Source organism: Epinephelus moara, chromosome 8 (assembly GCF_006386435.1).
Source record: "Epinephelus moara isolate mb chromosome 8, YSFRI_EMoa_1.0, whole genome shotgun sequence".
Lineage (NCBI taxonomy): Eukaryota > Metazoa > Chordata > Actinopteri > Perciformes > Serranidae > Epinephelus > Epinephelus moara.
The window spans coordinates 32525931-32552130 of NC_065513.1; the positions used below are offsets into that span (position 1 = coordinate 32525931).

General features: G+C 42.0%; 2 protein-coding genes across 2 annotated transcripts; both read left to right on the forward strand.

Annotated features, from left to right (window-relative positions):
* Positions 1-2340: 2340 nt before the first annotated feature.
* kiss1rb (KISS1 receptor b) lies at positions 2341-7412 on the forward strand. Its single transcript, XM_050051009.1, has 6 exons — positions 2341-2560; positions 4189-4313; positions 4490-4625; positions 6422-6660; positions 6747-6899; positions 7059-7412. The coding sequence occupies exons 1-6, from the start codon at positions 2341-2343 to the stop codon at positions 7293-7295; spliced, it is 1110 nt and encodes a 369-aa protein (XP_049906966.1). The 3' UTR covers positions 7296-7412.
* A 4242-nt stretch (positions 7413-11654) lies between these two features.
* On the forward strand, positions 11655-23874 carry psat1 (phosphoserine aminotransferase 1). The gene is made up of 9 exons (XM_050052155.1): positions 11655-11826; positions 15863-15923; positions 16581-16650; positions 17557-17762; positions 19226-19398; positions 19635-19804; positions 20669-20797; positions 23058-23195; positions 23373-23874. The coding sequence occupies exons 1-9, from the start codon at positions 11770-11772 to the stop codon at positions 23473-23475; spliced, it is 1107 nt and encodes a 368-aa protein (XP_049908112.1). The 5' UTR covers positions 11655-11769; the 3' UTR covers positions 23476-23874.
* The last annotated feature ends 2326 nt before the right edge of the window (positions 23875-26200 follow it).

Below are 26200 nucleotides of genomic sequence, written 5' to 3' on the forward strand. Positions count from 1 at the left end.
GAGTCCCGAGGAACTCTCAGACGGCTGGGAAAACTGCTCACCATGATTAATCAAAACCCACGTCTGTACCACTTAGTTAAAGCAAAAGACACAAAGAGGATAAAATCAAACTGAAACCAGCAAAGAGAGTTTGACAGTTGTTATTTTTACATTGCACTTGTGTGTTTAAGACTGATCATTGCTGCAGCACCGACAAAGACAAGGACGAACAAGAAGTTAGTTACACATGATAAATATTAGAAACCACAAACTAAGAGCTGTTTGGTGCGGTGTCTGCAGTGATGTGGGCGCTGCGCTGGACCGTTGTGGTGAAGAGGGAGCTGAGCCAGAAGTCAAAGCTTTCGATTTACTGGTCCATCTACGTCCCAACCCTCACCTATGGTCATGAGCTCTGGGTAGTGACCGAAAGAATGAGATCACGGATACAAGCTGCCGACATGAGTTTCCTCCGTGGGGTGACTGGGCTCAGCCATAGAGAGCTTGGACATCCGGAGGGAGCTCGGAATAGAGCTGCTGCTCCTTTGCGGAATCTGATCAGGATGCCTCCTGGGCGCCTCCCGTCGGAAGTGGAACACACTGGAGGGATAACATATCTCATCTGACCTGGGAACACCTTGGAGTCCCCCAGGATGAGCTGGAAAGCGTTTCTGGGGAGAGGGATGTCTGGGGTGCTTTGCTTGGCCTGCTGCCCCAGTGACCCTGTCCTGGATAAGCGGATAAAAATGGATGGATGAATAGATATATATATACATATTTTTACCTTTTTTGGCAGAACGTTGCTGCAGGAACTGTCAGGTTTAATAAACTATGTGGAGTTTGCATGTTCTCCCCGTGTCAGCGTGGGTTTTCTCCGGGGGCTCCATCTTCCCCCCACAGTCCAAAGACATGCAGGTTAATTGGTGACCAAATTGCACATAGGTATGAATGTTAGCATGCATAATTGTTCATCAGCCCTGTGATAGTCTGGCAGCCTGTCCATGATGAATGCGCCTCTTGCCTAATATCAGCTGTCCTCAGTCCCCCTGCAACCCTGAGACGGATAAGTGGTTACAGATAATAAATGAATGAATGTTTTTTTCTGCACTTGGGACTGATCCCTCCAATGTGTCTGTTTTAAAGCAGCCCGGTGTCCTCCTTCCTGATCCTGCACTTCTTCTTCTTCAAGAAGAGAGAAGAGTTTTACATGTCCGATGGCCGGGACAACCTGCCAAACAACTGCTGCAAAAACAACAATCGTCACCACTGTACTTGAACACTTAATCTCCACCTGTGTCACACTGTGCACTTGGCACTGTCTGCCACTTGTTACTTTGCAGCAAAGGCCATGAAGGATAATGACAGCTTTAAAATTGCTGTGATGTGCAGGAGATCAAGCTGTACTGTCACCACGACCCCCGGCTGCCTCTGTGGCTCATCTGTTTTCATTTTGGTTTACAGGGAGGTATCACTCATTATGATTTCATAGTGTATTAATTGTTATTACATACTATTGATAAAATGCAATTTGGTGGAATAACTTCAGACTGTGATAAGAGTTTGGAGAGCATGTGACACCTATTATCTGAGAATCAGATCTTGCTCTGATTGCATCATTGACCTCGTTACATGTGAAAGTCATTTGGAGAATTCTGCTCGACAACACAGTTTATTGATGTAAGAAATGATTACATCAGACAGACTTTAATCAGCAGAGAACGCAGAAGAAAAAGTGACATTTGTGACATCCAAAATTATATCTCTGGTGACATTTCAGGCTCTGCTCTTCCAGACTTGGTTCAGCCGCACTGAGTTCAGATGCAGGATGAGCTGAAGTTAACATCCACTGCGACTTCTGGATGTATTTGAACTGTATTTGAATCCAGCTGCAGTCATTTCACAGGACACCCGGTCCTGGGTAATTACAGGTGATGACTGAGATTTAGTTTAAAAGCTCCTGCTACCTCAGTGTCTCTCTCTCTCGCTCTCACATAAACGCTCACAAATTAAAGTTACTCCTGTCCCCTCCAAACTCCCCCTCCCCTCCCCAGTCATGGTGGTCTATAACAGTGCTTTCATCTCAGACCTGCAGAGAACAGAACAGCAGCCCATCACTGATCGACACAGGACTAAAGCTTGCTTTACAGAGCAGAGAGAGGAACACTGCTGGAGCAAACAGATACAGCACAGGTAAGAAATGCGTATTATACAGAAAAAAGCTTATTTACTTAGATGTTGTCATTTTTTGTGTCACATTTAAATGTTGTTAGAGAGACATACACTGCAGAAACATTAGCTGACATACTACCATTTTAAATATGTTCCTCATGGACCATAAAATATTTTTGGCTCTGATTTGTGAAGATGGTACAGGAACCTACAGCCAATCACAGTCCAGACTGTGGGTCTGTGTGCAACGTGTCCGCAGCTTTGGAGGACCAAGGGCCACCGGTGCTGGTCGACGCCTGGCTGGTCCCCACTTTCTTCAGCCTCATCATGCTGGTCGGCCTCGTCGGGAACTCGCTGGTCATCCATGTGGTCACCAAGCACCAGCAGATGAAGACTGTCACCAACTTTTACATAGGTAACGTTTCTGAAGTGCAGTAAGACCAGCTGTTTGGTATCCTCTATGCTGGTGGCTACAACATAGAATCTCTGTGATGATGTTAGTGGTAACATGTCTATCTTTTGCCTCGGGAGTCTTTGGCCTGTGTAATGTGTAATCATACTGATGCCTATTAATATAGGCCTTACATTGTTTATAAGTTGCTTACATTACATTACAGAACAGATGAGAGGACTCTTTCTGCAGGACAGAATAAATCAGTTTAAAGCTGCCATGTGGAGTTTTCTTGTCAACAAGCAACAGTTATGTCTGCATCCAGTGTGAGCCACCAAAACACATTATTTGTATTTTTTTAAATAAATGTGTTGAGTGCATTTTCTTCTTCATGACACATTTGCAAAACTGATTTTTAAATATTTTGAATCCCTAATTGTTTACATCCATGTTTACCTGCAGCAGTCCTTCTCTTCCCTGCCTTTGCTGGCACATTGCAGCTTATCTTTGGCAGCTTACGGCCACATGTTGATAAAAGGAACAGTGTGACACCATTGGTAGGACTGTGTATCATGTCACCCACATGCATGTGTGTCCTTGACACAAACAAAATGAGGACAAAGGGTTCGGAGCAACAAATTACATGTATTATTATTACTGTTGTTTTTGTGTACATGTACTTTTTTGAGTATTTGTTAAATATCCAGTGTGTAGGATTTAAGGGCATCTATCGACAGGAATGGAATATGATATTAATAACTTTGTTTTCATTAGTGTATAATCACCTGCAAATAAGAGTTGTTGTGTTTTTGTTACCTGGCCCTTTTCCATGGTGTTTCTACAGTAGCTCAGAATGGACAAATCTGCATGTACACACTAAACTTTAATGCACTTGGTGGCCTTTTAGCCTCGACGTGTTCTTAATTTAACAGTTCTGTCATGTAACATTACCATCATCACATACATCCCCTTTAAAAATATAATACAGTAATTCGATTCAATTCAGTTCAACTGTATTTATAAAAGCCAATATCACAAATCACAGTTTGCCTCAGCGGGCTTTACAGCATACGACATCCCTCTGTCGTTTGGACCCTCACAGCGGATAAGGAAAAACTCCCCCCCTAAAAAACATTAACGGGGAAAAAGATGGTAGAAACCTTAGGACTACTTGCAGTAGTTGGAGTATATTTTAACGAACCTACTTCTTACTACAGATCTGAGTCAGTTTTTACGCATGGAGCTTAATATTGCTTTAGGTAAAAAGTTGTATTAAGTTTTACACAACCTTTATCAATACTCATTAAAATCATCAACACTGCGGCTCTAGTTGCTCCTGTCCTCTTAAATAGTTTACTTTATTTCACCAGGTAATCCAATAATGTTGGTAAATGTCAGTAACAGTGGCTTGTAACTAGTATAAAAATAAAACTGCATTTAGGATTAAAACCTTTAAAATTATGAATGGATGGACCACGCTGAAAGTGTCAACACAGGTTAGTTGGGAAATTCTAAAAGGAAAAAGCATCTAGATGTGCTGTTGGTATTAATGATGTCATTTATGGTGTTTTGGACACTTTGAATGCATCTCGCCTCAACATGTCTTGAATTACATTTCTGTGTTGAGGAATCACTTCTTTGCTCTCTTCCAGTAAACCTGGCGACGACTGACATCTTGTTTCTGGTCTGCTGCGTGCCCTTCACTGCCACACTGTACCCACTGCCCAGCTGGATCTTTGGAGAGTTTATGTGCCGACTGGTGAACTACCTTCAACAAGTGAGATACACACATAAACACACAGAATAAACAGTTTTATATGTACAGCTTCTCAAATAGTGCAAAAAAACCCCAATAACTTGAAAATGTACCAGAGAAGACAAAAGTGAAAATGAAAATTAAAAGTATGAGGTGTCAAACAGAGTCCAAGCTTCCTTGTCTTCCTCATGTTTCAGGTAACTGCTCAGGCAACATGTATCACTCTGTCAGCCATGAGTGTGGACCGCTGCTACGTGACCGTATATCCTCTGCAGTCACTGCGACACCGCACTCCACGCATGGCTCTGGCCGTCTCTGTGTCTATCTGGATAGGTATCACACACACACACACACACACACACACACACACACACACACACACGCACAAGCCTCTGTTTACCTTTCAAACCCCCTCACTTTGATATTAGTTAGTCACTGCATTAAAGGTCCAGTGTGTAGGATTTAGGGGGACATATTAGCAGGAATGGAATATAATATAATAAGGATATTTTCTTTAGTGTATAATCTGCTGAAAATAAGAACTGTTGTGTTTTTGTTACCTTACAATGAGCTGTTTATATCTATACAGGGACCAAGTCTGTATCTATGGATTCTACAGTGTTTCTACAGTATTCCAGAATGGACAAACCAAACACTGGCTTTAGACAGGGCCATTCGCGTTTTTGTGTTTTTTCGATGGCTTCTGTGTTCATAAGCCCTTCTGCAATGAGAGCTTTAGAAAACACTGGCTTTTTTGGCCTTTGTTGCAGTTAAAATAGAAACTGTACAGAAAGAGAAAGACGTAAAAAACATATTGAAGCTTTGAATTTAGGTTTAGTCCTTGTCACCACCTTGTCGATTGTCTGGCGTCATTTAATTCAAGTCTTGGCAACAGAATAGAGCATGGATGTAGCTTGTACATGCAAGCAGGAGCCACCATAGCTCAGTGTGATAGGCTGAGATACCTGCCAATCACAGAAACTTTCCTTTTTACTTATTCTTGTTTAAGTTTAATATCTCCTTAATGCATAGTTGCTCAAAGTGCATCCCATGGGCCAATGGCGGTCCTCAGAATCACCTCGTGCAGGTCCTGAATGCATCATATTTTAATCATCCACAGCCCATTTCAGCACTCTCACAGTCAATAGCTTACATTTAATACACTACTCGGCTACTGTGTCAAACTGCGGCACCATGACAAGCGTCTATCAGGTGAGGAAAAACGACTTGTAGTAGAAAGCTTGTGGTTGCTTGACAACTGGTGGCACCTTGTGAGTGTCGCAGGAATTAAAGTTCTGTCATCAATGCTAGTGCATAAAGTTATTAATTTTGGTGGACAACTCTGCAGTTTAATGTGGAAATGCGATAGAACAGTGTCACAGCCCTGCTCAAAAGCTATGACAACGGGAAACAAACAAGCTGGCTGACAAAAATGATAATTTATTTGCAAAAACACAAGTTTAATCAAACAATACAACGTGTATCGTCAGAAATCAGTGATGAGGTGCATGTGTGGGTACTGGGTATGTGGCAGCGGGTGTGTGTGTGTGTGTGTGTGGGAAACAAAAGAGAAAAGCCAGAGCTGTCCGCAGGCCAACAGAGATCAAGACTGACGACTATTTATACTGGAGCACACACCGGGCCCAGGTGTGGCTCAGTCAGCCATAGACCGTCCTCTCAGCTCCTGCAACACAGCAGACAAGAACCAGCAAGAGAGCCATCTAGAGTATGGGAGGAGGGTCGTCACAACAGCCACCATGACAAAAACACAACAACATATGGCTGAGGACTAGGGACGTATAAAGGCATAAAGGTTCATGGCAACAGCGTAAGGAACAGTTTCAACAAGACCCAAGTCTTCACAAGTCTCGTGAAAAGTAGTGAAAGTGGTAACTCACAAAATTGCTAAGCATAGTATGCATGAGGGAAAGTGAAGAAGAGCTTGTGTGGGACTGCTTGGTGAAAGTGGATGATGTTGCGCGCCCTGAACCTGTGTGGCCTACAGTGATGATTTTCCAGTTGCTGTCCACATGCTCTGTTTTTTGTTTTGTAGCCAGCATTTAGTGGCAATAAACTCATTATGAACATCATGCTCCGAGTCACACACTCATGTCCTCTGTCCTCTCCAGGCTCCTTACTTCTGTCGATCCCTGTAGCTGTGTACCAGCGCCTGGAGGCAGGATACTGGTTCGGCCCTCAGACGTACTGCAGCGAGGTCTTCCCCTCGGCCTGCCTCCAGAGAGCCTTCATCATCTACAGCTTCCTGGCCGTCTACCTGCTGCCTCTGCTCACTATCACCGCCTGTTACGCCTTCATGCTCAAGCGCATGGGGCAGTCCAGTGTGAATCCCATCGACAGCAGCTACCAGGTAAGAGGAATCATGGAGTTGCTGTTTTATTTTACTATTATTAAATCCACAGAGAACAGAATGTATTTAAAGCTCCTTAATTCCAGCTTCAGGCTCAAGCAGAGCGAGCAGCATCAGTGCGGGCGCGAGTCTCCAGGATGGTGGTAGTAATGGTGGCCCTATTCCTCATCTGCTGGGGCCCCATCCAGGTCTGCATCCTCCTGCAAGCTTTTGGCTTCCGCAGTTACATTCTATACAAGGTGATTTACTCTCCATAGTGTTTGATGCTGTAGCTAGGTAGCATCTGTGCACTGATAGTGTATGACAGGACTGTGGTGACAGAAACCGATGCTCTCGCTTCAAAAACTCTGACTCCGATGATCGATCCCTTTCATCTAAGTCCGCTTCATCTTTTTCAGCTGAAGATTTGGGGTCACTGCATGTCTTACTCCAACTCCTCCGTCAACCCTTTCGTTTACGCCTTCATGGGCAACAACTTCAGGAAGGCCTTCAAGCACGCCTTCCCCGCTGTGTTTCTGTGGCGCACGAGGGGGAGAGTCAGGGTGGGAAACATGGACGCAGAGGACGCGGGAGAGATGGATCGTCAGGCACCCAAAGGAGAAGCAGAGATGCACTTTCTTTCATCTGGGTCCTAAAGGCCACGCTGGGCATTCGGACACTGTGCGCTCATTGTTTATTTATGGTTTGTTCTGGAGATGAGAGCAGCAGTGTGCATGTGCATGTACACACACACACATACATACACACCAATCTGGCACAATGCAGGCTCAATATAGAAAGTAAGAACACCAGTAAGTGACACACAGTGAGAGCACTCTCTGTCATGTGACCTCTTTAAAAGGACAAACCAATCAGGAGCCTCTCGTGACCCTCACAAGCCTCTGAACCACAACTGTCTTAGTCACACATTTCTAATTTAGCTGAACTCATGCAATCAGTTTACTGGATGTCAGCAGTGCCTGAACTGGACCGGAAAAGTGCCAGTACCCTAACTCAGCAGTATGACATGATCAGCGTTTGTGTATTAGACATATTTATATTTAAACCTCATATTTGTATGCATACATTACATATGACATACAGTTTGATGTAGCTATTTATACAAATCAAATTGTACAGAATTATAATATTAGATTTAGCTACAATACCAACTGAAACTGTGAAATCGGTTGGCCTAAAGATTGAATTGGATATTGGGAAGGAATACCAAAGGCAAGCCTGTATTTGTTTAGCTCCAGTGATGCAGTCACATCAAATGAAGAAACTAAAAAACGTATTTAAATCAATTTTTCTATCTTTTGGTAAATCAGCATCACCCTTGTTCTGTTAACGATTTCAAAGGTCAACGTATCGTCACCTGTTTCTTGTATCATGTCATGTTCCTCTCTCAGTGTGTCCAGCATTTTGTTTGACTATCAACAGGTTTTTCTGGACTGAGGTTTGTTCTGGGACACATCAGTGGAGCTTCATCTTTGTACAGCGTGGTTACACATGCATGCCCCTCTAGAAACAGGATACTATTGAGGTTTAACTCAATTTAACATCTGTAGCAGCAGCAGCATCCTGTGTGAACAGACGGCTTGTAAAAAGAGGAATAGCATGCATACACGACCACTTTTTACTGTTCCATGCAATTTTTTTCTGAATTCGGTTGTGTTTGACTGTCTGCTTGTGCATGTTGAGAGAAACATGCACAACAGCTGGATACAGTTCCTTTTCCTCTAAAGCCCTAAAACATGCTTCGTGTCTGAGTGTCCAGAGTCCAGGTTAAAGACAAAGGGTGATGGAGCCTTTTCAGTTCTTGCTCCATGTCTTTGGAACAACCTCCCACCGAGCATCACATCAGCTGACTCTGTTCACATCTTTAAATCTCGTCTGAAAACTTACAGAATGGTCTTTCCTGACAGTTGATAGACTTATTGAGTGTGGGAGTGTGTGTATTTGCAGCCATGTGTGTAATGTATGTCTGCATGCACACAGGTATATGTGTGTTTAAGTGTATACGTTGGTGTAGGTATATGTATATGCTTATTTTTTATTCGTATCACTTTTGTTTTATATTTTCTTCACCTTGGAAAGATTATTATCACTTGTACATGATGGTAATGTGTGCAATAGGATGCAGTGTTTCACTTGTACACTAGAATATACGTGAAATGAACTTTTTCAAAAAAAATAAATGAAAAAAATAAATGATGTCAATAGTGTGGTTTCACTTATTGTAGTTTTGTTTAGTTCCCTCAAACACATGGTATTTTCCTGCTCCTCTCAGAGCCTCTGTGATTACCCAGAGATCCCTTCTCTCCCCCGAACCTAAAGACACAACCTGTATCTTCACAGCAGCACTGATTTTGAAATGTCCAAATTCCTGCAGGACCCACTGATTTATTAGTGACATTGTGAAAGAACAGTCAGTTATTGCTGCAGTATATTTCCTAAATTACTTGTAGGAGGAATCTTGTTTTCATTTCAACAATGGGAGACTGTGAACAACATGCACATATTTAAAATAGTTTTTCTTGGGGGTTGCAGTTTATTAAACACTCTTTCATGACACCACATTTACTGTGATCTTAACGCTTTATAATGAAAAGCTGTTCGGTAATAGTTAAACCTCTGTCTGTCTGACTCGTGCGTGTCTGGCGCCCGCTCACATTTTTGTGGCGTGACATTGGAGCCAATCAGTCCACATCTAAATCGAAATCCACCAATGACAGCCGTCTACCGGACACACATGTGACACCAGCCAATAGAAAGGCTGACGAGGAGTTTGGGGGTGCTTGTGCTGCCTTCAGGTGATGCCGAAAAAAAAAAGATTTCCACAGAGTGCACATGCAGGAATAAATCACAACGCCACAGCCCCGGCACCAGCCTTGATTATCACCTGGGTAGAACAGGGTTAAAGGACAGGTTCACAGTGTTTGTTGAAACAGCAGTCAGGTGCCAACATGAACAATGAAACAGGTTTTTCCTGCTGTAATAATTACCCATGATTATGCTGGTGATTAACCCTTTATCGGACAAAATCCACAGGTCTCATTTTAGGCAAGAGTGTAATCCAAAGTTTATCTGAAGCAATTAAAGGGCTTGAACACTGTGAATTAGATAAATCATGGAGGTATATTTCAAAATTATTGTGATTTTCCATTGCAGCTCAACACTGTAGACTCATATACTCTAAATTTGCTGATGAACTTTGGAATAGCTTGATTTTGTCCCCCATCACTGTCACTGGAAAGTGATCTTTTAATGGCCAATATGAACATTAGGAATGACTGCAGCTAGAAAAAAAGAATACTGTTTCTATTTAGGCTCTCTATGATCACCTGACTACTATCATAAGACAGACTTATCAGCCTGACAGCAGTTTAAGCCCTGTGACTCCCCAACAGGTTAGTGCAGATGTTCTGACCTGTGTAGCATGTGGTTTATTTGGCCTCTTTTGTGACCTATTGGTGTCTGTCTTTTAGCCATTGTTTGATAGAGGCCCAAACTCTAACATACTTGGCCAGTAAATCGGATGATCCTGTCTATAGCAGGGATGCTCATGTTGCTTTGCCTGGGGTCCATTTTTGCAAAATGACAGGTGACCAGGGGCAGTTGCAAAAGCCCCACACACACTGCAAATTTGCAAATCCTAAAATGGTGAAGGAATGACCTGCCCTTCTCTCCCTATGTCTGGCTAGTATTTGTTGTTTTTACTGGTTGGATTGGTTAGGTTTAGGTAGTAGCAGTGGGAGTGATTAAGGTTAGGGTAAGCCGGTCATAGGCAGAGTAAGGCGGGCGATTCCTTCGCCATCCTAAGGGCCGTTTTATAGTCAACGCAAAGACATGCAGACGCGAACACATTGGGACGCATCGAGACACACTGGCTGCCATGATGCGTACTTATGTCTCAAAATGTGTTGTCCGTTTTTTTGATACACGATGCAGCGACGTGTGTAATACCATGCGTTCTGAGCGGGGGTGATAATGCAAGCGACATACTTGAAATTAACCACTTTTTGTTATTCACAGAAGAAGAAGCAGATGAAATATGGCGGGCGAGGAGGAAAAACTTTGCGAACTCGTATGGGCACACCCCCATTTATATGACAGTTCTAGTACCCTGCACTCTAATGAAATAGCAGTACTAGCTAGCTACAGCAGTACTAGATAGCCGGAATGTACCGGTGACTCTGCTACCCCCTATTGCACGAGCGATGTATTGCATTTCAAGTGTCGCTTGCGTTCAATGTGTTGACTATGAAAGGAAGCGCGTTGCTTGCATCGCTTGCATTGCGTGCTCGTGTTGCGTGCTCGCGTTGCGTGCGTCGACTATGAAACAGCCCTAAGATTTGCAAATTCGCTCACAGGCCAGGTGTACAGGGATGCCTCTAGGATTTGAGGACATTTGGCACTTAGCCTGAAGTCATGGCTAACCCCTGTCTGGGGTCCAAGGGATCCTCTCCTGGAACTGTTTTGATTAACAAGTTCTATTTTTTTATGCTTTTTATGCACCCTGGCATCTTACTTTACATTAACAGTATGAAAAAATTCTCAGTAGGACTGTGGCCGGCCAGATTTGGCCCAGGGGCCGCTTGTTGCGTATCACTGGTCTGTAGTGTGTTGTCACTGTAGCTCCCCTAATCTGTCATTGCTGATGTGTTTTTAATAACAAAAAATGAAAAATATAAATTAGGCTTAAGATTTGTTTCAGTTCTGTTTGTTTTCTTATTTACATTTCTGTAAAAAAAAAACTACTCCTATGTCACAGTATCTCAGAATATGTGCACCATGTCTAACTTATCTATGATTAAAGTTTTTTTTTCTTGTAATGTAGTTAAGTTTATTTATTTGCACATACATGTATAAAAAAATACCGGAGAAAAATTAAAAGTGAAAATATTGAGCAGGAGAGGTTAGAAGCCAAAAATGACTTGTGAAGTCCATCTTGTGAGCCGACAAAACGAGTTTACGAGGCGCACTTGAACGCAACATTTCACACTCTGCCAGATAATTGGCATCCACGCCGCCGAGCACAGGAGGAGAGCAGAAGCACAGCCGCGTCTGAGAGGGGACAACCATCCACACCGCCGTATCAAAAATCCAGGAAATCTCTCTGACACCATGGAGCAGAAACAAACCATCAACTTTGGAGCCGGACCTGCTAAACTGCCCCAATCCGTGAGTCCAGACCCTCAGATCTGCATCACTTTGCTTGTGTAACGATAATAATGCGAGAACAAGCTGTAACAGACGAGCTGACTGTGTTATTTAATGCAACATTTGACACTCTGCATTAACACACTGACTGTAAATCAGTCGGCAGTGTTGAGCTCTGCTAATGTCAGAGACGCGCAGGCAGTTATGTGACATAATGATTGTGGCTGCTGTCGCTTTGCCGCTTGTTTGTTTCCGCTCCGGCTGAAAACTGAGTGTTGAGTTGCATCAGCCTCGTTCATTCATGTGGAAACCTGCTCCTTTGTGCCGCCCTGGCAGCAGCAGACCAAACCTCTAGATGGCACAAAAACATCCTAACGTGTCAGAGAAATAAATCAAAGCACTTATCAAACATGTTTTAGGGGAAAACAAACATTTACACAGTCTCAGTGTGTATTTGAGTTTGGTAGGCTTCTACTAAACTCAGCTATATTCAGGTCTGTGAAGTCACGTATGTTTGGTCCTTTCCATTAAGCATAGTTTTTGAGGACATAAACTGCTGAGACTCTTTGGTAATCAAAGTACCATTAAAAAACAACAACAGAGCACTGAAACAAACAAAAAATTAGAAAAATGTACAGCAATGCACAATGGACATCTCAAATCTTTTAACACATCAAATAACAATCTGAATTGCCTTTATTTGGATAAAGCACTAAGCACTAATTTACAGTGACATTAAAATGTCTGATGGCCCATACTGTGCCAGGCTGTCAGACCTAATGTGCCATTACACCACTTTGGTTACTGACAAAGACCAAACACTTCATCTCCTTTAGTTTGCCTCTGAGTTTTGGACTTGACTTTTATCTAATGTAATTTTACAGATCATCATCATGTCTGATACAGTGAGACAGTTCACCCCCAAATCAAAAATACTCATTTTTCTTCTTACCTGTTGCTGTTTATCAGTCTAGATAGTTTTGGTGTATATTGCAGAGTGTTGGAGATATCAGCTGTAGAGATGTCTGCCTTCTCTTAAATATAATGGAACTAGATTGCACTTGGCTTGTGGTGCTCAAAGACACAGGGCCGTCGCAACCGGACAGGCAAACTAGGCAATTGCCTAGGGCCCCGAGCTGGAAGGGGCCCCCCAGAGACGGCTGACATTGGTCCATATCAATGACAATATGATGGATCCCCTATAGACACTGCAACAACGACAACACGTTGGAATCCCCCCTAATGGGCCCCCCTACTAGCTGCTGCTTGCGAGTGGCTAAGTAGGGTGACCAGACGTCCCGCACTGTGCGGGACTGCACAGCATTTCTGTCTCTTTTCACGCGTCACGCAAACTGAGACCATGTCCCGCATGATTGGTTGCCACCCGTGCTAGCATTGTTGGAGTACCGTAGTACTACGGTACCTCACGGTACCACTACTGTGGGATAAGTTCAAAGTGAATGGCGCATGGACACTCACCCTCTTGCGCAAGCAAAACAAATCATTCTGCACGCTATGAAAGTACAGATTTCAACCAGCAGCAGAAACGAAAGGCGAATCCTGCCAGTTGTGGGTTGAACGGAGGTCACAGAGGCCGTATCCCTGTCAAATACGCCGCAAAATAAGGCTTACTGGCGACGGGGAAGTCCGGCTTCAGGTCCAATAATTTCCTGTTTGTTGATTTCATGACTGCCCAGAAATACCTGAACAGCCGAGCCGTGGCGGCACACAGGTGTGATGTGTCAGAGGAGAAACGAGCCGTTCACATTAGGTCTTTGTGGCAGGTAACGGTCCACAAACCTCACCGCACTTTAGGGACTGTTCTTTATTTATGGAGGGACTGTTCTTTACTTGTCAGGGGAGGAGGGTGGCTGGTTGATTTTTATTTTATTTTGATCCCCCCCTATGTTAATCACTTATTGATGCTGTTTTTGAAGTATGAATAAGTCAATAAATAATTTATTCCATTGAAATATCATTGATGTATTATAGAAAAGTGATTTATCTTTTTATAAATGACAAACAGCACATCTTCCTCATTTTTGCTGTGGTATCGTGATACTACTCAGAACCATGATACTTTCACTGGTATCTGGGGGGGGGGGGCTCCAAGGTGCCTCTTGCCTAGGGCCCCCAGAGTGTCTTGAAACAGTCCTGCAAAGACATTAGCAGCAGTAATGTCTCTTTCCAGAAATCATGACCTGGTTACTCAAGATAATCCACAGACCTTGTTGTGAGCTGTTTTAAGTAGAAACTATTTTCTCTCCACCGAGCTACACCCACCAACTATCACTGCAAAGAAGGAAGCGTGCATCTACTCATGGACAAGAGGCTTGTGCTCGTCAAGGTGCAGATGTAAGCATTAATGGTGTCCTCCTCGGCTGAGCTGTAACGTTAGCTAGCTCAGTGGTGCTAGGTGAGCCATGTCTGCCTCCTTCTGCATGGTGATACGGTTGGTGGGTGTAGTTCGGTAGCAAGAAAATAGTTCCTACATGAAACTGCGCACCAATCCAGTCCAGTCCATTTTATTTATGTAGCACATTTCAAAAACACGAAGTTACCAAAGTGCTGCACAAAAATACACATAAGCATATACAGAAATATACAGAAATCCACATAAGAATATACATAATAATAAGAATATACAAGATATCCACATAGGACTATACAGAAATTCACATACGAAATATACAGGTCATAGATACAGAAGCGATACAGACTGTACAGCAAGCTCAAGGGATAAAAAGACACACAGACAGGTTGGTCTACTTGTCAACCAGAATCAAATGCAAAGGAAAACAAGTGGGTCTTGAGGCGGGACTTAAAAGATTCTACAGTGAGGGCCATTTTGACATGGGCAGGCAGGTCATTCCATAGCGTAGGGGCAGCTACCGAGAAGGCTTGGTCACCTCTCGTTTTCAAACGGCTTTTTGGGACCACAAGCCGCAGCTGATCGGCCGACCTCAGTGGGTACATGGATTATCTTCAGTTACCAGGTCATGATTTCTGGAAAGAGACATTCAGTACGTTTACATGGACAGTTTAATTCCACTTTTAATCGGAATGAAAGGCCATTCCGATTAAAAGTGGTCATGTAAACGGTCGTTCCAATTGAAAATTAAATCCGATTAAAGGGGGTGGTTTATTCCGTTTGTCATTCTGAATGAAAGAATTTTGTGTGCATGTATACACTCATTCCTCTTTAAGTTCATTCCGGTCTTTCTGCGCATGCTCGTTTCCTTGCCCTTCTGGTGCGTTGACGTATATAGCGCACATAGCAACGGGCTGCATAGCAACGGGCTGCATAGCAACGGGCTGAGATAAAGCAGTCGGACTCGTTGCACTCACCGGTTTCCATTCACCACAGCACGCTCTTTTACCTCCCTTCTCCTCCTCAACAGATGAAGCATTAGAAGAACAAGGTTGTCCTCCTCAACAGATGAAGCATTAGAAGAACAAGGTTGTTGTCATACTACTGCTTCAAGAATATGAGCAAAACGCGGCCAAAAAAGGCACTAAGAACGGCGGCGTCAAGCATCTTGTTATCCGGAGCGAGGACTACAGTGTTTTCTTCCGATAAACATAAACGCGTAACATCCACCCCGCCCCCTATCCAATCAGAAACCTTCCCTGCCCCAAACCTTGCGCAGACCCAAATAAAGGCGATTAAACTGATCTCCCGTGTAAACCCTCATTCGGAATGAATATTTCCCATGTAAACTACCTGGAAAAACTTTAATTCTGAATGATTTCATTCAGATTTATTTCATTCTGAAAGAGAAGCCATCATGTAAACGTAGCCATTGCTGTTTATTTTTTAATGTATTTTTTTAGCTCTTTGAGCACCACAAGCCGAGTGCCATCTAGTTCCATTATATTAGAGAGAGGGCACACATCTCTACAGCTGATATCTCCAACACTTGGCAGCTCACACCAAAACAATCTAGACTGATAAACAACACTACAAGTAAAAGGGAAAATATGTATAATTGATTTTAGGGTGAACTGCCTTTTTAAGTTGTGGAGAAATACTTATAAGCGGTGCTTTATATTGCAGGTGCTGCTACAAGCACAGAAGGAGCTCCTCAGCTACAGCGGCCTCGGTATTAGCGTTCTTGGTGAGTAGAACTACTGATGAGTTAAGTTTTTAAGTTATAATGAGACGAAACTACTTTATTCCAGACATGATCAGTACATATACATGTTACGAAAGATCTTAACTCATTAACTCAAGTATATCATTAGTAATAATCATTCCTTCTTTTCATGAATACTGGACATTAAGAGATCCCTTCATAATGTGCTTTTAATGGAAGTGATCAGGGACAACGTCCACACAGTCCTCGCTGTGTGCACCATTGTTGATCCAAAGTTTATCTGCAGCTAATATGACGCTTCAGCTGTCTGAATTTACCAAATCAAATAGGTATGCCCCAACATTTTTAGTATAGAAGTTCCTCTTTGTTTCCTGTTCAACCACAGAGGAGGAATGTTTCATAAAAAGACAGTGACCTTGGAAGATATTTACTCAACATATTTCTGACACCCTGTAAAACGGTGTCAGATTCATGATAACTTCATTGATCTAATCAAGGCAGCACATCAACACTGTTATCAGCCATCACAGCTGAACGCTGCTTCCTCACTGGAATCTGTCCTACAGATGTGCGTCAGCATTAAATGTGTTAATCAGATATAACTGAAATGCTGAAAGGTGAGTAAATGCCAGTGACGGTGAGATTAAATTCAAATGTTTGTGATTCTGTTCAAACCAGAGATGAGTCACCGATCAGGAGACTTCGGCAAAATCCTCAACAAGACAGAGGGTCTCCTGCGAGAGTTGTTGTAAGTGCTGCTTTTGTTGTTTCATATGACTACAACTGTTTTATCCTCCTGCTTCACTCCGCTGTCCTTCCTCCATACTGTTGTCCTGCACCATCGTAACACTTCCAAACAAGGGTGTCAAATATTTTCTCACAATATACACATCATGAAAACAGATGGCACCATTCCACCCAGGACTTCTGGGGCGACGTCTTTTTATTTGATCATCACCATATAGCAGGGACAAAAAAAACCTGCACACCCAGACATACAGAAGAATGTCTGAGTGAATTATGACTTATAGACAAGTAGAATGATGGAGATGATACTATTGCCACATCAATTATCATCTGCACATTCCCTTTACTCTTCCTCCAAGTCCTGCCCCTCTTTGCTGACATTGTTTATGTCTCAGACTGCTGATGAGTGCCAGAATGGTTCAGGGTGGGGTTGGCTTGTGTTTGCTTGCGAAGTAGGCGTGTTTCACCACAGTTACTAACGTCAGATTCATCAGGAGGAGTTGAAACATGCTCCAGTCTTTGCAAACTTTCAAGAAGTTTGTAACTTACGAAACCATGTGTTTGGCCTACAACAATGACATTTGAAAATTAAAATGTGGCTGTGAATTATTTTCATGTGGCCTAATTTTTGGTCAAAGCCTTGGGAAGCCACGGGAGAGGGGCTAAAGAGCCGCATGTGGCTCCAGAGCTGCAGGTTGCCAACCCCTGGTTTATTCTAACAGTTATTTTACCATTTACATTGAATGCACCATAAAGATAAACTATAGAGAAACGAAGATGCAGCTGTTTTAATTGTGACATTTCATCCACACCAGTGTGTCAGATACGGATATACTGTGTCTGTTGAAGGTAGGATCAGTGTAACGTCTCTACACTGTTTTAACACAGAAAACTTTTGTCTTCACAGAAACATCCCAGACAACTACAAGGTGATGTTCCTGCAGGGCGGTGGGACTGGACAGTTCAGCGCTGTCCCCCTCAACCTGATTGGTCTTAAAGAGGACAGGTGCGCAGATTACCTGGTGACCGGCACGTGGTCGGCAAAAGCAGCACAAGAGGCGGCGAAGTACGGCAAAGTCAACATTGTCCACCCAAAGCTGGACAGTTACACCAGTAAGTGTGTGTGCATGTTGTGTGAGCGTAGAGGCAGACTAATAATAATTTTCTTTTGCCACAACTGCCACAAACAAAAACTTTTAAGTAGAAAGCATGTACCAGTGACAAGGTTTAGTCCCAAAATGGAGGTTTAGCAAGTTCCTAATTTCTTCTTTCGTTTTTAAAATTAAATTTTAATCACCACATCAAAAAATAGTTTCAGCTCTTATGAGTTGGTTATTGACGCTCCTGCTATATGAGGACAATCCCTGTGCAGAACCTGGCCGTGTGCCCAGGCTGTTAGGTAATAAACAATAGAGCAGACAACCAATAAAAAACTCTGGTATGCGAGCAGCCTTTTCCACATGGTTGCGTCTCATTTGGGGTTTTCAGTGGGGTTCTTGTTTATTCTAATGTCTGGAGGCAGTTTTACAGTGTTTTTGGAATTAAATGTAAATTACTTTCATTAACAATATGGATTAAAAGAAACATGATACAAAATCAAAATATATTGAGCCTTCTGTGCTCTGAATGGCTCGTTTCTTCAGTCTTTTCAACCTGCATTTTTGTCTGAACATGTAGCTCTTCAGACAGAAAGTCAACAGGCACATCTGGTGTTTGCTAGGGGTGGTTGCAGTCAGTCCATTAAATGTTGCTATCCCTCGCTACTTGTTACCAGAAATACTAGTTGGTTAAACTTAGTTTGGAGGAAAACTGGAGCAGGTTGGATCGGGATGTGAGACTCAGCAGCGGCTCTGATCATCATCAGCTGCCTCGCTCTTTCTTTTCACACACAAAGCCAAGAACAAACACACACATGCGCTCTCAGACTCAATAGATGGAACCATTGAGCTGTCAGCAGACATTCAACGTGGAAAGTAGGTCTGAGCCTTACACACACTCGCACTGGCTGAATGTCTTCTCTCCAGGCTGAAAGAGACGTGCTTTTGGGCACATGGAAGATCCTGAGAAGCCTCAACGTGTGTGTTGATTTGCGTGCATACTCATGCATGAGAGACTTAACCTGTGAGTGTGTGTTTTTAAAATGGAGATGAGTTAGGAAGTTAAATACACTGCAAATCTTATTTCTTAGCTTGTATTTATTGACTTGTTGTCATGTTTTTTAGGATAATGCACGGTGCAAAGTGCCACACATCTCAGCAACATTTGAAATAGAATTTTGTTATCGAAATATGTGTTTAACGATTTCAAATGGCTCTTAAAATATACACAATACTTTTTTGATTGTGCTCACTTTGACTGTTTTCTGAGTGATCTCTTACATTTAGACTAGTCGACTAGTCTAAGTTTAAACTTCATGTAAGCATCAGGGAAATTATTTGTTAGAACATTGCCACTCTTTGTGTCACTCTGGCCACTGGAGACAAAATACCTCCGAAAGAAGGCTTTACAAATCACCAAAGAAACCGGTTTAACCATGTAGCTCTTGTTTAACAATGTTCTGTCTTTGCTCCCTTCAGAAATCCCCGACCCCAGCAGCTGGACCCTGAACCCCTCAGCCTCCTACGTGTACTACTGCTGCAACGAGACGGTCCACGGCGTGGAGTATAACTTCACACCTGAAACAAACGGGGTGGTCCTCGTTAGCGACATGTCCTCCAACTTCCTGTCTCGACCTGTGGATGTATCGAAGGTGAGGACAAGAATGATACTGAATAAAATGTTTAACCCCTTTTGCTTTTGTGCTCCTTGTCCCCCAGATTTCCATATTATTCATATCACAAGTCAGGAAAACATTTATTATCCCTAAGTGATAAGGGAGTAGCACCCATGTAAGCACCCATATTTGACTTAGATACAAATTAAGCAGTTTTTGTGCCACAAGTCAATGGCATGGATTAATAAAGTCATATTTCTTGCATTCTGTAGTTCGGGCTGATTTATGCCGGAGCTCAGAAGAACGTGGGCTGTGCCGGGGTCACTGTGGTCATCGTGCGAGAGGACTTGATAGGCCACGCGCTCAAAGAGTGTCCCATTGTCCTGGACTACAAGGTGCAGGCTGAAAATAACTCACTTTACAACACGCCGCCGTGTTTCAGGTACAGACTCACCTCTGCTTTTGTCATTAGAACCTTCCATGTTTCCTACAGATTGAGAATTATCTGTATAGTACTGTCAGCTGAGAAAAATGCATTTGTAAAATGTACATGTGTCACATTTTTAGAAAAACCAAGCTGAACTTTTTACTCATTTCTGTGTCTCCTGAAATTACTGGCTGCTTTTTTCACCACACAAGTTTAAAGGCATATTTCAGCATTACGGGAAATGTGCTCATTTGTTTTCTTACAGAGAGTTGGATGAGAATATTGATGCCACTCTCATGTTTGTCTTTTAAATATGAAGATGCAACCAGCAGCTGGTTAGCTTAGCTTAGCATAACGACTGGAAACAGCTACTGGCTCAGTCCAAAGCTAAAAAATCAGCGGCACATCTAAAGCTCACTAATTAACACATCATATGTCAATGATGTTGTTTTCTTTGGGTTCGTGTGCCAAACTGTTTCTTGGCTGTGACTTGTTACTTCCTGGAGTCTCCAGTGGTTGCCTGGCAACTTCAGAGAGGACAAGATTTCAGAGCAGCACCCTGTAAAACCACAACTTGTTTTTATATTTTGATTTTTAGATGGAGGAAACACATGGGGTAGCATTTCAAACAGTGAGAGTTACCTTTGGACAGACCCAGGCTAGCTGCTTCCAGACTTTACTGTATGCTAAGCTAAGCTAAGCTAACCGGCTACTGCTTTATACGTAACATACAGAAATGATTTGATTTTCTCGTCTAACTCTCTGCAAGAAAGCAAACAAGTGAATTTGCCAAAATATTGAACGATTCCTTTCACGGATATTAAAAAGCAGTTTACAATTATGTAAAACATCATTCATTATTTAATTTTGTGGGTTCAGTATCTACATCATGGGTCTGGTTCTGGAGTGGATCAAGAACAACGGCGGCAGCGTTGCCATGGCGAGGCTCAACAAGCAGAAGTCCTCCATGATCTATGACATCATCAACGGCTCTAATGGCTTCTATGAGTGAGTATCACAATACTTCAAAGTGCTGACATTGTCTTGGTTTTTTTGCTGTGTATTTTGGCCCCCGGCAAGTTGCCTTCAAAATAAGAGCTCTCTCTCGTAACATAATCAGGGCTCAACGCTAAATATCAAAAGTGGTTGTGAGGCTGGAACCAGGTCGAAATTGAAAATATGTTTGCCATTTTTAGTCACCTTTATATTTTGAGTAATTAAGATACTATGCAGTTATACAAACTATATGACCTTTATGTGTCACTTAATGAGGTGTGTTGTATAAATGCTTTACAGTATCACTTTCCATTCAGCTCAAAGACGCTGCGATGCTTCACCTCCCTGTTTATTTTTAGTTCAGGTTCATCTGGTTCTTTGTTTGTGAAATCAATTTGCACATTGGTTTGTGATTATCACACCACACCCAAACAACTTCATCTCCTCCACCAGCGTCTCTAAAACAGATGCCTGTGCACACTTGAATAAACTTACCAACACAAGAGTTGTTACGTGTGACATTGTCTGATTCTGACTGTAACGTCAATATTTAAATATCACTCATGCAACAATTGTTAAAAATGTATTTATTGTGGGTTGCATGTTTTGTTGGTTGCTGTGCTGGGCAATAGATGGCAACCAAAGGCCGAGAACTGGGCCATGATTTCTCAATGGTTGCCAGTGGTAACCTGGCAACCATTACTATTGAGACCTGATAACTAAAGGGAAAATAAAACAATCCTAAGAAAATACCTGCAAGAGTGGGATTTAACTTAATTTTAATGTAATAGAAAATTCATATCCAGATATTGTATAAAACATAAATATTGTATAAAAATGTAAAAGAACTAAAATGCATGTATGTTGAAATTTGATAAGGACGCTCCCTTTATTTTTTAATTTACGTCATGTGCAGTTTAGTTGAGCAGAGAGCTGCATTAAGCATGAGAGCACATCGTTTTTGTACCATGTAACTGAGTGTATTTTAAGTTTTAAAATAGATTATATCTAGATTATAGCTAGATTAATTATGTGCCTACAGCTCATTAGTGGCTTTTTTGATATTCAGAGGGAATGTCACTACAACTTATGTAATGCATACCACTTTGTTGTACCACTTTTTTAGTTTGGCTACTTGACCAAACTTGAGGTCATTTAGTATACAATGAATGGAAGCTACTTTTCTCTCTGTGATTAATAATAAGAATAAGATTGAGAATAACTTTATTCATCCCCAAGGGGAAATTCAATTATCTGTCAGCTCATCTATTATATGTCAAAGAATTATAAAGCCTGATGGCTGTTGGTATATAGGATCTTCTGTATCTCTCTGTCCTGCATCGAAGAGAGAGGAGCCGTCCACCACAGTCTTTTTGGTCCATCAAGGTGTTGTGCAGTGGATGATCTGGGTTGTTCATGATGGCCTCGAACATCTTCAGTGTCTGTGAGCGTCTGTGTTTAGGGAGCAGTCCAACTTATTATCCAGTTGTACACCTAGATACTTAAAACTTGGCACCACCTCGATGTCTACCCCACAGGTATTCACTGGCTGATGACATTTACATGACATGTACATGCATGCAACCTCCTTCATTTTATGTAGCCTTGATTCAGTATATAATGCATCTCTATGTTTTATTACAAATGCAAAGTCACTTTCTCATCACTGCATAGTGGGTTGGACATCACTGACCACTCGCGGACAACAGCACTGGTTTATTTTTATCTATAAAGCAATATTGGTCAAACTTCCGACCTACCTCTGCTCCGCTCTGTGTGTCGGCTCTGGTAATTACCAGCTAAGCTCCTCCAGGTGGTTGCTTTTGAATGTAACCCAGGTTTTAACAGATCCGGGGAAAACGGCATTTGCCTTCTCTGCACCTTAGACATGGAACAATCTCCAAAAAGATCTAAAATTAGAAACACTTAAATCCATTGATGAATTTAAGGGCATCATAAAGAATTTTTAATTTATATACTTTATTAATCCCCCTGAGGGGATTGTGGTGAAAGAGACATGTTCTTGTTTTTCTTGAGAGGCCACTATGAATAATTGAATAGTTGTTTTATTGTGGATTTATGTATTACATGTTGTATTTGTTGCATTTTAAATGTGCTCTGATTGGCTGCTACCTTGGTCAGGTCTCTTTTGTAAAAGAGATTTTCAATCTCAATGCCACTTCCTAGTTAAATAAGGGTTAAATAAATAAATGTAACTAATGAAGTGAAAAATTAAACTTCTAACTACTTAACGCTGTGTCCACCTGTCTAGGTGTCCTGTAGATGTGAATTGTCGCAGCCGCATGAACGTACCGTTTCGTGTGGGGAAGAAAGAAGGAGACGAAGCCTTGGAAAAAGAATTTCTGGCCGGTGCGGTCGAACGTGGAATGATATCTCTGAAAGGACACAGGTTAGTCAGACACATGCCTCCTGTACTGTCTTTATTGCTAGATTTTGTAGGTTACTGAAGACATTACTGATGTCTTTTTTTCATATGTAAGGTTAGATTAAGTTCGACATATGTTAGATGTTAACTTTACCTTTCTGTGTGTAGACCTCAGACATGACGTTCTGTCTCCCCCTGCAGGTCAGTTGGAGGAATTCGTGCCTCTCTGTACAACGCTGTAACACTGGAGGACACTGAGACCCTGGCCACCTATATGAAAGAGTTCCTAAAAGAGCACCAATAAAACAGGCCAGTCTCTCAGTCAGCTGATCTCACACAGTGGCATTTTACTACTCAGTACTTAAAATAAAACTCCGGTACTTCTAGCTGAGGTCCATGTTGGATCCTGAAGGTGCACCTTTAGGCACAGATTTTGTAAAACCTGGTCATTGTTCCTAATCAGCTTTAACCACTACTGCTGCCAGTAATGTCTTAAAATACATGTGTGTTTCTTAGAATTACTATTTTAATTAATTTGTTGACTAACAGTGCTTTAATGTACATACTGTAGGTAAGTCTTGTTGCTTGTTGAAAATATATTTACATTCCAGTAAAGTAAGTTTCGCAGCATATTTTTTTTGTCTTGAGTGCCTTTTACTATAAATCACATTATAAACTACATCATTTAAAACCATTTAAAACCACTATCAGTCTCCATCATGTTTCCATGAAAGTATTTTATGTGGATTTTGAAGTATTGCATTAAAAAAGCTGCATGGAAGCGGCAAAATTCGATAAAACTTCCTGAACTGCACAAAAAAGTTTTCACATTTGCCCTGAGGTGGTTTTTACATCAGTAGAAAAAGAGTTTAAACAATAAGCGGGATATCGAAATGCTTTCGCCAAGTAATTTCTGATGTAGCAGACATTTAACTCACATTCATTCATAACTTTTCGTATTGGCCCAGTTGAATATTGTAATAATAATGTGTGGTTATCACAAAATGTTCCAGCACACCTGGATTTGCATCACAGCACACCATTTAAGAACCACTGGCCTATACTGCCATTTTCTGACGAAACTACACATCTCATAGCCTTGTTTATTCGCTTTATTCTGTAGTTTTTATTTTCATTTTGTTTCTTATTTTGTTTTATAATTCAGTTTAGTTTCAGTTAGTTTTCAGAGAAAGGCTGCTTGATTCAGTTTAGTTTTTATTATTTAAAAATGTTTACTCAGTGTCAGTATTAGTTTTGATGGGGGTATTTGTCTAAGAAGTTCAGAATAGGTATTACAATAAACAACGCACTTTTTAATTGAGTCACTTGCCTTCTTCACTCGTGCCACACTACATATGTTTTGGGGAAAGCTTGCCAACAATCCGCTGAGTGGCTCTACACTCAAGGGGACAGGTTGGATGTTTTGAGGTGGGGTTGTGTGAGGTACTTATCCACGGTCAGTGTATTGCACAGAGTGGATGGCGGTCGGCTTTCCAAGTGTGGATATGCAGGCAGGAATACCGCCGCAGAGCCTCAGCAGTGTGCTCACAGTCATGTAGACATCCCATGTGCATCAATGCTTCATCATGCTTGTTGTTCTAACAGATGTGAACAAACTGACAAACACTAAAACTTAGATATTTTATTTCAGTCACTTTTGTAAGTGCACAATATTGTTTCCAATACTTTCCTTTTTTCCTAAAGTCTACTTTTTATTTTCATTTCAGTTAACTAAAATGTTCAGCTCTAGTGAACTATAATAACCTTGCTCCAAACCTGTTGATGGAAACGCGTCTGATTTGCATTTCTTTTTTGCAACATTTCAAAAGTGCTTACATTTCTCTTGACAGCTGAATTGAAACACGACTAATGAGCGATAATTTCTCATTCTGAGAGCAGAGGAGCAGTGTTACACAACCAAATTGAGCTGTGTGATGCCGACCTGGTTCTGATTTAATGAGGGATTTTATTAAGGATATTCGGATTTCAGATACTGTTAGAAAATTGACTCAGTGCTGTATAAGTTCAGCCTCACCGATTTGATTTGCAGAAGTGGTTACATGGTTAATATCCTCCTGAGACCTGACCTTTTGTTTGGTATGCATTTTTAATTTCTCCTAGCTATTTGGGATCAGTAGGACCGTTATAAAAGTATAAAAAAGGAAACCTTGTCAACGATAACTAAGTCCCGACTCCCAACATCTTCAAACAAGTACTTCCTAATTAACAGCATCTTAGCTTGTTACTGTTGCTAACATTGGTCAAATTTGTTGCCATATCAAACTGCAAACATTATTAACTGAGCAGGTTTTTAGATATCAGTGTCTGCCTCCACCCCAATATAGTGGAGGTGAATGGAAATGTGAAGAGCTTACTGATAATATTATAAATCAATAAGTCTAGTTTTGTTGTGGTGTGGGTGGAACAAAGTTGTGTTCCTAGTAACTCTAATTTGCATATCGACCCTGCCTGGACTCAGAATCATTGCAGCCTTTTAAAAAACAATCCTAGCAGCTGATCTCTGTATGAGTACATCTGATCACATCACATCACTGATAGATGAGGTTACAAGAGCACACTTCTCCATCCATCCATCCATTTTCATCTGCTTATCTGTTGCGAAGGCAGCAGGCCAAGCAAAGCACCCAAGACGTCCATCTCCCCAGCAACGCTTTCCAGCTCCTCCTGGGGACCCCAAGGTGTTCCCAGGCCAGATGAGATGTGTAATCCCTCCAGTGTGATCTGGGTCTGCTCCGGGGCCTCCTACCAGTGGGACGTGCCTGAAACACCTCTAACAGGAGGCGCCCAGGAGGCATCCTGATCAGATGCCTGAACCACCTCAACTGACCCCTTACGACACGAAGGAGCAGCGGCTCTACTCCGAGCTCCCTCCAGATGTCTGAGCTCCTTACCCTATCTCTAAGGCTGAGCCCAGTCACCCCATGGAGGAAACTCATATTGGCCGCTTGTATCTGCGATCTCATTCTTTCGGTCACTACCCAGAGCTCATGACCATAGGTGAGGGTTGG